At 33.3% G+C, this 17818-nt stretch overlaps 1 protein-coding gene across 1 annotated transcript; it reads right to left on the bottom strand.

The window, feature by feature from the left end:
* Positions 1-5521: 5521 nt before the first annotated feature.
* LOC122531188 lies at positions 5522-10305 on the bottom strand. Its single transcript, XM_043658911.1, has 4 exons — positions 10294-10305; positions 9053-9102; positions 7935-8267; positions 5522-6230 (listed from the first exon to the last, which is right to left on the bottom strand). Exons 1-4 carry the CDS (start codon positions 10303-10305, stop codon positions 5522-5524), a joined length of 1104 nt encoding a protein of 367 aa, XP_043514846.1.
* Between the last annotated feature and the right edge of the window lie 7513 nt (positions 10306-17818).

Below are 17818 nucleotides of genomic sequence, written 5' to 3'. Positions count from 1 at the left end.
TATGTGCTTTTTCATGCAACTTTCATCTCAATTTTTTTTCTCCGGCTTAAGCGAGTTCAAGCCTGCGCTTTAATTGTAGTTCATTCTTTCGAGTAAAGTGATCGTGCGGATCACGAAGGAAGAAGAAAGTTCGGTCGAGAATGGAGAAATTTTGGGGTCGACGAGTTTATCGAACTGTATAGAATCCAAGTGTGAGTCTCTGCTTCTGCTACATGTTTCTCGTAACATGTTTCTCGATCTTTGTACGCTACAAAAATAAATCTAATTGTGAGAAGAAATACGACGATCCTTCGTAATAATTCTCTACGATTGCTAACAATGTACACGCTTTAAACTTGATTTTCTTTAAAATGAAAAATATTTTGTTACAAAGTTAAAATTTAATGTAATATAAATATAAAATTTCATTTTCACTTTTCACTTTTACACTTGATCTCAGTAGAAATGAATGATATTCAACCTCATTAGTCAATAAAAGTTCATTCGCTTTCAAGGGAATTTTAATCGCACTTGATTTAGTAATAAATCTCAATTTCTTTTTTTTTGGCGTAAATCTCTGAGATTTAATACTTTAATATTTTTAAGGACATAAAAGTAAAGTAATAAAAGAGAAAGAAATTTCAAAGAAGACTGCAAAATTCTACAGGTTTCAGTAAAAGTTAGCAAACCGTGTAAAGTGCATTCAACAGTATCTTGATAGGAAACTGCAAAATTCACAGAAATTGGAAATATTCGTATATAACTATTTAATCCCAAAAAAAGAATTTTTGTGAATTGAGCTTCTTTAAAATTTTATGAAAAAGCTTCTTTAGAAACTTTCTTTTCTCGCTATTGTAATTTCACTGTACAACATCGTTTGCATTTCGTTAAATGCAGGTCGCTAAAGGCTTTTAGAGTCGTTAATTGAATGTCGATTTAATCATCGATTAGGCGAACGCACTTTCGTCAGCTCGATGAGTCAGCTCGTTGCTATTCCTTGATCTTCTCCATTTCAATTATTGTAGGAACTGCACGTGTGCCGATAAACTCGCCGGCAAGAAAAATCTTTTTCTCACGAGAAGAAAAATGACCGTGATGATGATGTGAAAAATAAATGTAAAACAATGTTCGTAACAGTCAAGTAATTACACGCCACAATTACATTAATTGTTTTCACTTTCACGAAGGAAAAATGCCTTTTGTCACTTCGTTCAACTTACAAAGTTACAAAGTTTTCCTTCCTGCCCAGACAACTGGCTGAACAATTAATACTTATTTGCTCACGTCAAGAGCTGAAGTAGCTAAAACACAGTAGAATTCATTTGGAAAATAGTGTTTCAGTTATTTGGAATTTATGGAATAAAAGATGGCTTAACGAGTAATTTAATTTGAACTACACTGTAATTTCGACTGAAATTTCGTTGTTAACGTGATTTAATCATCAGGCAGACTTTCGTTAAATAAAAGCCACAAATCATCATCTTTATTTCATTTACGAAAATATCCAGACACTTAATATCTTTCGAAATGTTTATTCTCTCGTTTATTCGAATACCCCTTTTTCTTATCGTACAATGAAGTTGCGAAAAATTCTTTCGAGAAAGCGAATAAAATTAGTAGATTCCAATTAAACTGCACGCTAATTATTCAGCTTGCACATATCAAGTGTACTTATCTGAAGTTGCAACAGGTTGTAACTTCAACATGCGCGCGAGCGTTTACATATTGCTGCAAGTCTTCTTTTCCTTTCACAGGTTCGTTCTAAAAAGACACTTTACAAATTAGTAATCTAATCAAGATACTGTGTTGAATGCACTTTACACGGTTTGCTAACTTTTATTGAAACCTGTAGAATTTTGCAGTCTTCTTTGAAATTTCTTTCTCTTTTATTACTTTACTTTTATGTCCTTAAAAATATTAAAGTATTAAATCTCAGAGATTTACGCGAAAAAAAAGAAATTGAGATTTATTACTAAATCAAGCGCGATTAAAATTCGTCGAAATATATTTACTTCATATTTTGTGGATTTATTCCTGGATTCTGCTTTCGCTTTATGAACGAGCATCGCTCATTTAAATTAAGCGACAATTTGCAAGACATTTCCAAGACTTCTTTAAAGTCGAAAAAAATGAAACTCGAAAGGCTACCGTCGATTTTTATTCCAAGTTTACTATTACTTCATAAATTATGAAAAGCTCGATTCGTGCCAGATGCTTTCTTCGAACCAAATTAAGAATTAAAAATCCGAAAACTACGAACTATTCACTTCCCTGCGACGAAGGGATAAAGAAACTTTCGAGAAACTGACTAAAAATGTTGATTTCATCTCGAAACTGTTATTACTAAAATTATTAAAAATTTTTAATTTTAGTTGTATATTAAAAATTTACTTGAATATATAAAATTTCTAATTTTCGGTTGTTCATTAAAAATTTATTTGAACATATCTAAAAAATTTTAATTTTGGTTGTTTATTAAAAATTTATTTGAATATATCTAAAAACTTTTAATTTTGGTTGTTTGTTAAAAATTTATTTAAACATATCTGAAAAATTTTTAATTTTGGTTGTTTATTAAAAATTTATTTAAACATATTTGAAAAATTTTTAATTTTGGCTGTTTATTAAAAATTTATTTAAATACATCTGAAAAATTTCTAATTTTGGTTGTTTATTAAAAATTTATTTGAATATCTGAAAAATTTTAATTTTATTAAAAATTTGTCTGAACGTATTTGAAAAATTTTAATTTTGGTTGTTTATTAAAAATTTATTTGAATACATCTGAAGAATTTTTAATTTTGGTTGTTTCACTGTTACATATAACGCAACGCCCGTGGGAAAAGTGAATTTGCGAAACAGTGGTGAATAGAGCTCGATTATTCGAACAGTGAGTGGTCTTCTCAGGAATGGAGGAGATTGGGAGACAGGCAAGACGGAGGCGACCGCCCGAAGAGATCGAGAGGATCTCGCGTCGCCGCGCGTTAAGGCGACTTTCTCGACTTTCGAACGTTCAGCCGGTCATCGGACCTCGAAGTGAAAGTAAACGAAGGAAGATGTGATCCTCGCGACCGTGGCATTCGATCGTCATTTTATTCTTGCTCGAGGCCGCCAGCCGATTGCTGGACCGTGAACTTCGTCAAGCCTGTTTCACATACGCAGAATTGCAAAATTTCCATTGTATAAATTTCGAAATATATAATCGCCTCCTTGATGATTTCTTTCAATTATTTTTCAACATTCTCTCGTGTTTCTTAAAAAGGTTTTTTTATAATCGAAAACTTTGTGAAGTTTGAAGGTTGTGCATAAGTATTTGGAAACTTTTGAATTATTGTGACGTCAAATGCAACTCATATAAATGTTTCTTAAGTGTAGTAATTAGGCTAAAGTCTCTGCTAAAGAGTGACTTCAAGTATGATTCTTTGTGGAAATTTTAAATCAAAATATCTGTTTCTAAACTGTCTAAAAATTCGAAAATTTTCTTACGAAACGTTCACTTATTTATTACAAAATACGGAACTTGGAACTGCAGCAAGTTAATTAGTTCGTCAGTCGTGACTATCGAAACAACAAAAGTACCAAACTTTTAATTTCAGAATTGCACCAAGTAAAATTTCAATTTAAAAAAGTTTTATGTCGCCTGTTAAAAGTGAAATCGGGACATAAAAATTTAAAAACTGTAGCAGGGTTAAACGTAATGAATGAATACTTCATCACGATAATTCAATCTAATGGTTGAACGAAATATTACAGATTTACAAAGAAATATTACAAATATTACAAATTTACAATAAGATCGATCAGTTTAACTTCTGAGAAACGAAAGAAAGTAGACTGAGTATTTTACTTTTATTTTGAAATCACACGATCACCTTCTGAGCGATCTTGCGCTTTAGAAATAAAGACAGAATATCAAATTTCATTTATTACAAAGATTATACGACCATTGTGATGTTAAAACAAATTGTCGTTCGGATAATTTAATAATTTGTCAAATGTTAGACGCCTGGACGCTAAAATAAATGTACGCAAAGTGACAGTGATTTTAACCTAGTGATAATATTAATTCTAGGAGTAAAAAAATAAATCTTTATCATTCCCTCCGATATGTACAAATTAAAATTCATCCACGATGTTAAGTACAATCACAAACTAAACGATGCAGAATGTACTTTCAGAGAGGAGACAAGTTTGTCTCGCGTCTCGTCGCGAAATCTGTGGTGGATATAAAGAAAGATTACTTTCACCTAGATGCCCAAGAAACATATTAGAAGCCGTGCGCTAATGTCGCTGCGATATACAAATATCTTGTAAATACTCTCCTGCGTTTTGCATTTTCTAGGTCAGTGCACTCGAGACGATATCATTAATAAATTTAAATATTCACGTTTATAACAAATAAGTTGTTTGATCTCTTTTAGGCGTCCGCAGTTCGGAATAAAAAAAGACACATTGACTTTTAAGTCAGCGTCTTTCGATCAACGAATCTAATCTTCTCACCGTGATTGAGGTATTTTGTAAGTGAGAGCAGTTTTCAACTTTCAACCGAGGGCATCACCTCGCTGAACCTCAAAGTTTCTTAATTTCGAAATTGGCGAAACATGATCTAATTGCACATGGATCCGTGCGTTCGTCCTCCATGCATGCCATTGTATTACATGAAGCGACGTAGTGAGATCATAAATTATATTGGTAGAAAAAAACGTTGGACTTCAAATTATAAGAATCACTTGTGAATTGATATTAAATATTTCTGAACAATGTGTGAGCATTATGTAAAGAGTAACAAATTATATCTTTAAAATACGTTGCATGTTGACATAGAATGTCATCTAGGAAGAATTTTGCACTTCAAATTATAAGAATCACTTGTGAATTGATATTAAATATTTCTGAACAATGTGTGAGCATTATGTAAAGAGTAACAAATTATATCTTTAAAATACGTGGCATGTTGACATAGAATGTCATCTAGGAAGAATTTTGGACTTCAAATTATAAGAATCACTTGTGAATTGATATTAAATATTTCTGAACAATGTGTGAGCATTATGTAAAGAGTAGTAAATTATATCTTACACAAAATTCTTTAAAATATGTTAATATAGAATGTTATCTAGAAGGAATTTTAAACTTCAAATTATAAGAATGTGCATTATGCAAAGAGTAGGAAATTATATCTTAAAATTCTTTAGAATATACTGCATGCTGACATAGAATGTCGCCTAGAAAGAATTTTGGATTCAAGTTCATAAGAATCAATATTAAACGATATAAATCAATATTAAAATATTGTGAATTAATATTTCTAACGTGTATGAATTGTGTATGAATTCTATTCTTTGGAACACGTTGCAACAAGACAATAATAATTGAATCAACACCGTACAATCTCAAAATGAAGTTTCAAACTCTTCACCTCCCCTCCGTGTCAACTAATTTTCAAATATACAAATTTCGGCGTCATGCGATCTCGCTATATCTCCTTCACCAGCAACGATCGTGTGAACACCGCGAAACTAGCGAAAACAACTCTCAACGACTAACCGTGAACCGTTTGCGCGACAGCCGGAAGTGCCACGTTCCCCGGAACAGAGAACGCGTGATAAGGCGGACTGTGAATAGGCGCGGTTCTGAAATCGTGCGGCGGTTCCACGTTGTCTTCCTTGACGTCGTAGCCTTGCTTCGGCTGAGCGAAACTCGCTGACCAGCCGTTAAGACTACCGGAAGTGGCGGAGCCATCGGTCGTGTAACTGGCGGTCACCTGCTGGCTTTGGTAACTGTTTCCCAAAGCGTTGGCTGCGTTCGACAAGAACTGTGGCCACGACTTGGTCATCTCCTGGAGTTTCTGCTGATACTCGTCCAGTGCCACCGTGTCTTTCAACACGATTCCCTCTTTGCTGCCGCCGATGGTTGGCGACGGGACGCCAGCCGGTAACAGGACGCCACCTTGCGGCTGAGAGACGACGTTCTTGTAGAGATCGGTGGCCTTCTGCTGCAGTAGGAGAATCTGATCCTTGGCCGCGCTCAGCTCGACTGGATTATTCACAAGGAGATCCTTCTCGATCGATCTTGACGAGTAGAACTTGTTGCGATCGTCTTGCCTCTCGTCGTAGTTCAGGGCAGTTTCCGGATCTGGGAAGAAGGTCTCCGGCTGCGGGGCCTCGTACGACGATGGTGAATAATCGGTGTCGGACGAAGAGAACGGGGGCGACGAATAATCCGACGTTTGCTTGTGCGAGCTTGGATTCCTAGAAGAACGTCAGTTCAAAAGATAATTCGATTGCGAATGCATTCCAGCGGGGGGATTGATGGTAGTTAAACGCTGTTCTGCTTTCGAATGATTTGTGGCGAAACACTTGTGCCCGCGTGTGGTCAGTGAAAGTACGTGTAAGTATGTGTAATTGCTTAATAACCGCCTAATGACTCGCAGTCACGTAACTGTAGGGGCAATGATTGTTCAAGAAAGCACGTGAGAAAGTCTTCCTTTTTTTTCTTTTTTACAGATTTTTGCTGACCTAAGTACTTTCGATATGTCGAAAATTAAATTCGTTGACTTTAGATAAGATACAGATTAACAAAATAACAGAATTATATACAGAAGACTAGAAAACTAGAAAAACTAGTTTATTTTATTAAACTGAACACATTATAATTATTCTATCTTTCAAAAGAATTGATATTTTTATCGAAATTGACATTGATTTGTCGAACTATGTATTGAACTTAATATTGAGTAAATAGTATGATTGGTTTGAGATCGCGAACGTTGTGCTACTTGGCGACAGTAGAATGTACGAGTCAATGGTCAGACACGACCGCGCGTATACTTCTACTTCATTGAAGAGTCCTAACTCGAAACTGATTTGTTCTAAATTCCACGTTACGCGTAACTTTAATATGTAAATGTTAGTGAATTAAAATTGTTTAGCACAGTGCATGATGTTAGTGAAATGAAAATAAGTATTTTAGTACTTCGCCTTTTGCGAAAGAATTTTGGAAATTGGAACGCGATTTCTTTTCTGGCAGTATCTTTATCTCCATCCTCCGAACGTTAAATGATTCAAACGGGCAAACCTGGATTCGCAACATAAGCTGCAAATACTTTTCCACATTCACAATAATGTAGTGTCGATTATTATAATTAATCTGTAGTTATAATTTTAGTTTATGTTTAAATATAACGGATGGCCTGTTTGTTGATCATAGTTTGTTGATCATAGTATTGATTATAATGATAATATTATAATATTATAATAACTATAATACTATAATATTATACAACAAAGATTATAATAACTATAATATTATAATGATAATATTACAATACTACAAATAAATAATAACTCCGTAATTAATTTTAATAGTTTATATAAAAATATTATCAATGTAACAAAATATATAATTACTAATAATAAATATCAAATAACGAAGATTAAATAATGAAAGTTCAATAACGAATGAATAATTAACATGACGATTGCAGTATATATAAGTTGTTCTGTAAATATTTCCATGGTGATAATGAAATTACTAACAATTTTTAATTATTCTATTGTTTATATTAAATACACGACGGAACGATTTAATGAACATAGATGTCGTTGATCTAAATTCTTCGATTGTTTACTTTATCCTTCACTTTTTATACTTTACAGCAAATGGATAATTATCATATGAATACAATAAATACAATATTGAGTAAATAACAACAATATTATACGGTATTGATAAATATTTAGTAAATAAATACAGTATTGATAAATACAATAAATAATATTGATATACGAATAAACGAACGCACGAATAAACAAATAACTGAACGAACGAACGATTAAGTGGATAAATAAATGAACGAATAAATAAACGAACGAAGGAATGAACGGAAATAAACAAAAATGAAATATGAATTTCTCTCACCCTGTCCTGTCTTTAAATAAAGTCAATATTCTCACCTTTCGCGACCGAGCGAGAAGCTACCCTTAATCTGATCGTAAGGGATGTAACCTTTCCCGAAGGACACTCCGTGATTGATGCCCTTCCCGTAAGGGATGTGCACGTGGTTCACATGTTCGTAGCCTTGATCAAAGTCATCCCCTCCATGAGGAGCCGGTGGAGTTTCGTGGATAGGTTTCTTCGAGCGATAATACACGGGAGTGGTGTGATACTTGTGATAATGAACCTCGCCGGCGTGGGGCGATTTTCTATAACGCGTTGAAGAAAGTCGCCACGATGACGGTCCGAGGCTGCGTCTTGTTTGCTGTGGAATCACCAGCACTACTTTATTCCTGTGAAACAGAAAGGTACTTCATTAAACCATGGTCTAATGTAACAATCGTAGCATTTAGTCGTGCGTTTAGTTTTGTAATTTTAGCGGTAAGGTTAGCTTGTGTTAGTAGTTTGATTGTATAGGGGACAGGGTCAGATGAAGGCGAGAGGCTAGATAGCAGAAGACATCTAAACGTCAATGGGCTCGAATATAAAAAAAATTTATAAATAATATTATAATATATAATATAATATTATATAATATAATATAATATAATGTAATATAATATAATATAATATAATATAATATAAATATAATATAATATAATATAATATAAATATAATATAATATAATATAAAAAGATATAATATAATATAATATAATATAAAAAGATATAATATAATATAACATAAAAAGAAATATAAAAAAAAGAGTGCGTGAAAGAAGATAGTTGAAGAGTCGAAAAATCGGAGAGTCAAAGAGTCGAAGAATCTTATAGTCGAAAAGTCGAGGGATCGAAGAGTCGAAGAATCGAAAATTTTAAGAATCGGGTCAAAGAATCGAAAAATCAAAAGCCAGTCAATAGAAACACTCGTTCTCGGAAGAATAAGAGAGAAAATTATTGAGAATAGTCGTTGAAAAGAATTGTTAATTGATAAACACAGTCGTGTAGTTTGGTTTCCTCCACAAACGATAAATCAGAATTATAATAGGATTTAATCGTAGTTTTAATCGTACGAGACAGTCCTAATTTGACACGGTCTGGTAGTAAAGATTTAGTAGTCTGGTCATGAAGATACTTACGCGTGGGTGAGTAGAGGCTCGCTGATTGCTAGCAGAAGAACGCAGAATGTCTGTAAACATTAATTAGAAATTGATAAGTTTTTCAATTGAGTTGAACACACTCATGATCAGAAGATTTCAATTGCGATTTCGTGGAAACTTGAAACATTCGAAGTGAAATTGAACATATAAAGAATTTCAAATTTACAGCAATTACTTTCAATTTAGAGAGTAGAATTTGAGATTAAAAATTGGATTACTGTTTGGAGGGAAATTTTTTGCCTTGTTCAGGAAAAGAAAATTACTATTTCGTGGATGTGTTCGGTCGTGCGATCACAACGAGTCACGGAGAACAGGACTGTGTAATAAGAACTAGATCGTTTGTGCGTAAATGTACGAAATCGGGTGTGAATCGTGATTAATGATTTGGCCTACATCGAAACTCAATTGAAACTGAGACCAGCGTTTCTATTCTGAAATGTTAAAAATCGAACTTGCTCTATTTATCCTCATTTTCCCTTAATTTGGATCTTTTGTGACAATTTTATGTTGTGATCCGAGGCTTGCATGTTAAGGTATAGTTAATGATAGTAATTAGTAATTGAATGTAAAATATCAGATAATTTTTGAGACGGTGGATACAATCAGCATTGTTATATTCCGATTATTATTTTAATCGAGACAAGAACATTTTCCATTCATTTCATACTCAAAAAGTGAAAACATCTGATCGCCATTGTTACGTTATACTACTTTTATCATATAAATTAAATGTACTTTATACTACATCATTGTAATTGTTATATTATGTTCATTACCTTAATTTTGTCGAGACAAGAACAAGAAAAAAAAACAGTCTCCATTTATTTTATATTTATTAATATCTGATTAATTATTTTATATTTATTAATATCTGAATAATATTGTTACGTTATACTACTTTCATCATATTAATTAGATATACTTCATACTACATCATTATAATTGTTATATTATGTTCATTATCTTAATTTTGTCGAGACAAGAACAAAAAAAAAAAAAAACAGTTTTCATTTATTTTATATTTATTAATATCTGATCACTATTGTTACGTTATACTACTTTCATCATATTAATTAGATATACTTCATACTACATCATTATAATTGTTATATTATGTTCATTACCTTAATTTTGTCGAGACAAGAACAAGAAAAAAAAAAAACCATAGTTTCCATTCATTTTATATTTAAAAAGTGAAAACATCTGGTCACCATTGTTACGTTATACTGCATTCATCGTTTTATAGATAAAGATAAGAATAAATAATACGATGCAAACATACAATAAATCACGAGATATAAAAATTCAAATCCATTATCCAATTATTTAAATCGACATCCATTATATAACAAATAATTTCAATAAATCGATCCTCCCAAACAAGATCAAATCTCTCCCAAATCTCTCGCAAAACTGAGCCAATTTTTTTAATAAATTTCGCTTACCAATTTGCACTTCATGTCGCGAGTCTCGCCGAGAAAGAGGCCCCTCGGTGTCAGACAGGAAACCTTGGAAACACGATGATAAAATCCCAAGAGGACTCGTTGTCAAAATCGAAACACCGCTCCGTGTGCTGCAACCGGTGCGGACAAATTGCGGGAGGCCCGCCCGAGCCTGTCCTCTTTTATACAAAAGATAAAAAGAACATAATCGCCGATGGATCCGCGATCCATCTCCCACCGAGTGGGCTGCAGCCCTGGAAAGAGATCCGGCCGCTTGGAATCTCCGCGAGGATAGAAACCGATTGGTCCGAGCGGGGGCCTAGCGTGCCGATACGAAACGGACAGTCGAGCACACGGACGCCGGGCATTTTTCTTCCTTTCGGGGGGAAATCGGCACTTTCTTCTCTCTCTCTTCACGCGTTCACCTAAGCGGACGCGCGCCGTTGTCTACCACGCGAGTTAGAACGCGATTCCGCGGGCGCCGAGTCGCGCGACCGCGCCTCATCCGCGCCGGCGAGCGTTGCTTTCCAAAACGCGACCAACAAGAACGAGAGACCGTCGTTCCACATTTTCGAGAGTGACATAGGAGACTTCGTCGAATCGAAGATCCTGGCGAGAATGTGTCGAATTTGGATCAGGCAACTTTGCGCCACTGAACGTTCTCTCCTTTCTTTTTTTTTTTTTCTTTTTTTCTTTTCATTTGCGATCTCGTTCTCCATCTGAGAATATCGTGCATATTTTTTTTGTTTTAGAAACGAGGTTTGTAAATTTGAACGTACTTGAACGTTTTCTTCAATTTGGAATTGTTCTGGATTTGCCGATCAATAGCAAAAATTTGTATTACAGGTGAAGAAATGAAAAATAAACGGTGTCGTTTTAACTACTGAAATATTTCCATCGTCAAACGCATAAGTTTAAAGATTAAAACGAATAAATAAATAAAGATTTGCGATATCATCATCAACCCTGGATTAAATTGAGCTAAATGAAATATAAATGGTCTCAACTACTGAAATATTTCAGCTATCATCAAACGCATAAATTTGAAGATTAAAACGAGTAAATAAATAAATAAATAAAGATTCGCGATACCATCATCAACTCTGGATTAAATTGAGTTAAATGAAATATAAATGGTCTCTAAAATATTTCAGCCATCATCAAACGCATAAATTTGAAGATTAAAACGAATAAATAAATAAAGATACTATCATCAAGCCTGGATTAAATTGAGCTAAATGAAATATAAATGGTCTCAACTACTGAAATATTTCAGCTATCATCAAACGCATAAATTTGAAGATTAAAACGAGTAAATAAATAAATAAATAAAGATTCGCGATACCATCATCAACTCTGGATTAAATTGAGTTAAATGAAATATAAATGGTCTCTAAAATATTTCAGCCATCATCAAACGCATAAATTTGAAGATTAAAACGAATAAATAAATAAAGATACTATCATCAAGCCTGGATTAAATTGAGCTAAATGAAATATAAATGGTCTCAACTACTGAAATATTTCAGCTATCATCAAACGCAAAAATAAATTTAAAGATTAAAACGAATAAATAAATAAAGATACTATCATCAAGCCTGGATTAAATTGAGCTAAATGAAATATAAATGGTCTCAACTACTGAAATATTTCAGCTATCATCAAACGCATAAATTTGAAGATTAAAACGAATAAATAAATAAAGATACTATCATCAACCCTGGATTAAATTGAGCTAAATGAAATATAAATGGTCTCAACTACTGAAATATTTCAGCTAGCATCAAACGCATAAATTTGAAGATTAAAACGAATAAATAAATAAAGATTCGCGATACCATCATCAACCCCGGATTAAATTGAGCTCGAATAAAAATCTCGTTGAATCGATTGCATAGTTTGGCACATTTGACAATAAACGAGCGTTCAAAATCTCGGGTCTTGCTTGAGTGTCTTTAAAATAAATGACACATTTTTCTAAATTTCTCGAACCCCTTTGAAAAGTAACGCACGACGTCTCTCGATATCCCTATCGTATTTCGAATGATACTCGCGAACGCTCACTCTGGATATTATGTTAAACTGGTTCATCCCTATTGAAACGAAACGGAAGAAAAGCAAAAAAAGAAAAAACATCTAATACTTCTGACGTTGATGCGTGATGGATGGAATATCATCAGTCGTTCGTGCGTTCTCCATTAGAAAGTTCTTCACTGGGTTTATTCCCATTTACAGTCCAAGTGAATATTCTCTGTTTCGTTCACTCGATGAACTTGCCTTTTCAGATTTTCGAGAAAAGAAAACGTATCATATATTCTTTTTTTGAAATTATTCATTACTAATATCTTCAAGATGCACTGGCAATCAGATAATAATTCGTAACTACGTTTGAGACGAACGAGTGAAAGCGATCACTATTGAAAGTTCAGTCTCGTTATCCTTTTTTTTTTTTTTCTTTCGATCTAACGTCTGCAATCGCGTTGGTACATCGCTGAAATATCGAGCGTTTCGCGAGAAATGACAAAAACTAAATCTTGATCATAGCTGAAATTCTTCTTTAAACAGCGTGACGAAGCTTTTAAAATTCTTATCACTGACAGATGTTACAATGCGATAACAGTGAAATCACATAAGTAAATCTCTATTTGAGAGCTGTAAGCTTGTATACGATCGCTTTCTAACCATCCCTCACGAGATCTCTATCTCGCTCTTAAACAAAATCTTAATGGAGCGTACGAACTCGAGTTGTGAATTTTTCTCTCGAGGAGTGTCTTCTGATTAATTCGAAATTGTATTATTCTTGATCATTTCAAATGAATCACAGCTCGTCCAAGCGCAAAGTAGTTTCTTCACTGTTACTCGCAAACTTCTTTTTGAGAACTTTCTCTAACACGATAAAAGTATTTTTCACACTTCAAATGCTTAAGTCCATTTTAATTAATATTAATTTTAATTTTATAATTTTAATTTTATAATTTTAATTTTATAATTTTAATTTTATAATTAATTTTGTTTAATCAATGTGCGAAATTAAACCAATAAATACTTCACAAGACGTACGTAAGTATCGCCACCCCTAATTATCTGTCTGATTTATTACCGACGTATTATTCTTCTTTTCGAATTCATTTCTATTCTGATGCAAATCAAGTGAAAACGAAGTGGGAAAGGAAATTCGGTCCGAAGAGGAAATTCTTTGAGGAATTTAACAACGGATGCATACAGAAAGGGAAATTTTCATCGATGCGAGTTCAACGACTCGGATCGTAAAAACGGGTAGAAAAAAAAAAGAGGGAAATAAATTGCATTGAACGATCGTGCGAGCAATTTAACGAGCTACGAAAGTGGAGAATCATTCGCTGCTCCGAAGTTACTAGATACAAATATCGCGGAGAGAGTGTAGATTCGCTGCTTGCAACAGAGAAATCCAAGAAATCTAAGAAGTCTATTAAAAAATGTACGAACAGAAACGCCAATAGAGGCGTCAATAGAAATAGAGAAATATCTGAGTATATATCGCAACGAATCGCGACCAATCTCAGGCGAAAGATTCGATCGCTTCGCGGACGATCGTTTGAACGAATAACCGAAGATCAAGATCGATTCTCGACTAATACTTGTCGTTCGTTCGATATTGTCGCTTTCTATCGATCTTGAAGAACGATCGTTAGGCTGACCAGGGTCGTTAGAAATGCAATAAAATCGGCGAACGAGCTTGAATAGTTAATCGTTAGTCAGAGAGGGAAGAACTTCCTGGTTTCACTCGCTTGGAGATTTCACGCGAATTTTATGTTAAAATCATGATTTATTACGTCAAGAAAAACTGGACAGGGGACGGAAGGAGATTTCGAGTTTAAACTTCGTCACCGATCTGTAATTTTAAAGTGTATTAATATAATATAATATATTATAATATAATATAAATATAAATAGAACTATAAATATAATATAATTATAATTAATTATAATATAATATAATATATTATAATTATAGTTAATTATAATATAATATAAATAGAAATAGAAATAGAAATAATATAATATAATATATTATAATTATGTAATATAATATAAATATAAATATAATATATTATAATTATATAATATAATATAAATATAAATAGATATGAGATTTACTATAAATATAAATATTTATAACATAATATAAATATAAATAGAAATATAAATAATATAATATAATATAATTATAATTAATTATAATATATTAATTAATATAATTTTCTTGCAGAATTATATATATATATATATATATATATATATATATATATATATATTTAATTCGTTATTAACTTGAGATTTTGACCGTATTATTTATTTGTATTTGTACGAAAATCAGCTTTTTTACGACGCTCCGTTTCATTCGCAGGATTTTCGTTTTTTCGAAAGTTGTATAACATAAGTTGTATTTAATCTGTTTATCTGTTTCTTCGTAAAGAGGAGACGGAAGAAAAATTTAAATAGTCATTGGACAATCGTTCCTTCTGAGAAACCATTTTGTGGTCAGCTTCAAGGCTGTTCGTATCGTTGCAATTTTCTTCCTTGTACTATCATTGCTTTTTATCTCCTTCGCGAATTCACAAATTGAACTTTCTCCGTTTTTCCTTCTTTTTTTTTTCTGATACAGAAGCTGCTCAAATCGAACAATTTGGTATTTTATAGTCATAGTTATGTGCTCAAGTAAAGACACATAAAGTTGATTGAAAAACTTCATTAAATCTCTTTCTCTCTCTCTCTCTCTCTCTCTCTCGTAGATCAAATTTTAATTTTGATACTATCTACAGATTTCTGTTGTCAATTCTCAAAAAGAAAACTCCATATTATATTCCAAAATCATTAAACTTCTTGTATCTTCATTTATAAAATTTTACAAAATTCATGAAACATGTTAAACATTAAATAAAACAGGAGACCAAACATAAATTGTAACATGAATCTTCTTTAAACTATGCATCTCAAATCATTGAACGTACGATCTTCTTGTATTATTTAGTCTCTGTGATCTGTAAAATTTAGAAAATTTATAATACACGTTAGTAGTATAAATAAAGTAGAAAATCGAACATAAATTCTAGTATCAATTCTTCCTAATCCAATGGCTTATTAACAATAATTATTTAATCACTTCAAATCACTAGACACGCAACCTTCCTCTATTAATTATCCTCTGCAACCTATAAAGTTTACAAAAATCAAAAACATTGAATAAAACAGAATGCCAGACGTAAATTTCATGCACGCCAAATCATCAAACACGGAGAACATTACTTGTTCTCCGTAATTTACAAAATACACAAAATACTTTCATACACTCTCTACACAGTCATTCCTTCGAGACTCTATCCTTGGATCATAATACTATAACACCACGTAATCCCAAGCACACTGCCTACTTATGTCAGCCAGCAGACGAACAATATCGAGACAGGATTCGCAGCTTTGCGTTCAGTCCGCCTAGCTCGAAATGGAATTCATCGAGTAGAGAGTTCACTGTCACGGTCTCGCGATCTACGAGAAAGAAAAGAAAGAGGAGAGGGCAACGTGTTGCTCGTTTTAGTTTTCGCTAGCAGCCTACCCGTTGGAATGCACGCGCAATTCGGTCCAGTCGAGTGTGCACGTTCTACGATAGAATGCGAGGCGATCGGTTTTTCTCCCTTTCTCCTTATCGTCTGGCGCGCCCGTGCACGCGATCCCAAAGCGACAGATCGGCTTACCACCGCGATTTCTACGAATCCTCCCTCTGGATCCTCCGGCAGGGACGATCGAGCGGATCGGTTTCGTGAAAGGGAGTATCTTGGCTCTGGTGAAACGACGCGGCGAAGAAACTCCGAAGATTCTTTTCGACGAATACTCTCGAGCTCGCTACAGGGTGTCTATAAAGTCTCTTTACAATTTGAAAAATTTATCACGAAGGAAAATGGAAAGGCAGACAAGTGGAAATTATTGCAGAATGAGACGTGTGCATTTAAGTTTCTTCTTTGCCTCATTTAATATACCTTTGTATGGAACAAAGGTACGGGGCATTAATAATCTAAAGCAGAGAAGATAACTGATGCCATTGATGAGGGTATGTTACAGCGAATATGGCAAGAAATCGAGTACCGTCGTGCCCATACAGAGGTGTATTAAATGAAGCAATATAAAAATTTAAATATATACGTCTCATTTTGTAACAATTTCCACTTATCTGTCTTTTCACTTACCTTTGTGATGAAGTTTTGAAATTGTAAAGAGATTTTATGGACACCCTGTATAATATATGATGGTTACTAAAAAAATTAAAGGGTTTGAAAATGTCATAAGCTTGTGGGCAGGAAAATGGTGGTCATTTGAGAGATGTTGCTTTTGATACTGAAAATATCCATTAATCATGTCTCCGAACAAAAAAAATAATGAAACATTTAAAAACCATGTGTTTGTAAAAATTATTTTTGTTTCATATCATTCAGTCTTTTACCCTGTACAAATTTATTTATTTTTCCTGCTAAATTCATGGCATTATAGATCCTTGCTTTCTTCTCTAGCCAAAGGATCCTATTCTCCAAGGATGATTTTAGTTAGAATTTAATGAAAAATTGAGAGATAATTCGTTTCCTACAAATTTGTGTTAATTGATAAATGAGTGATCGGATAAACGACATTCCTACGTGTATAAATATACAAATAATAAATAAACAAATAAACAAAGCAGTGAATTTCGTCGAGTATGAACTTCAGTCATCTTTAAATTAATTTCATGTCAACAGTTGAGTTTGCGTTCCCGTGTAAATTTCTATACACTGTACGGATTTTGTTTCGAAATTTATTTCGTTCGGCTACGTCGGTTAAGCTAATTGTGCATCCCTGCCTCGAACTTGAACACGCAATAGACATCACCGGTGCTCAGGATCAAGTTTAAGATCTAGTTTACAATATATTACAGCGGGTACCAGTTAAATTGCTACCATAACAGCGCTACGACGCGACGTGAGACGTGTACACGTAACGTTTCGAAAGGCGTCGCAGCTTCTACACGATAATTTACGATGATTCCGACTCATCAACTCAACCGTTGCTGAAACATGCAATCTGTCGCCACGCGTTGAGTTAGAAAAATATTTGAAACGTGTTGAAACAGTTCATATAAAATATGTTTGCATTTGTTTGCAAATATATGGAATTAGAACTGAAATTCTTTTCGAAATTGCGAATATTTGCGTTTAATCGAAAGCTGTTCGTTTACAAAAAAATTTAACTTCAAAACGTGTGTTTTTTTTTTTATTTATTTCTCCTTTCTTTGGAAATT

Source organism: Frieseomelitta varia, unplaced genomic scaffold (assembly GCF_011392965.1).
Source record: "Frieseomelitta varia isolate USP_RPSP 00005682 unplaced genomic scaffold, Fvar_1.2 scaffold_38, whole genome shotgun sequence".
NCBI classification, from domain to species: domain Eukaryota; kingdom Metazoa; phylum Arthropoda; class Insecta; order Hymenoptera; family Apidae; genus Frieseomelitta; species Frieseomelitta varia.
This window is presented reverse-complemented; position numbering and strand designations above follow the sequence as displayed.

Excerpts from the sequence above, each read along its gene's own strand:
- LOC122531188 (XM_043658911.1), bottom strand. Across the intron at positions 8,268-9,052 it reads GAGCCTCTACTCACCCACGC|GAATAAAGTAGTGCTGGTGA; the intron begins GTAAGTATCTTC and ends TCTGTTTCACAG. Across the intron at positions 6,231-7,934 it reads TTCTCGCTCGGTCGCGAAAG|GAATCCAAGCTCGCACAAGC; the intron begins GTGAGAATATTG and ends ACGTTCTTCTAG.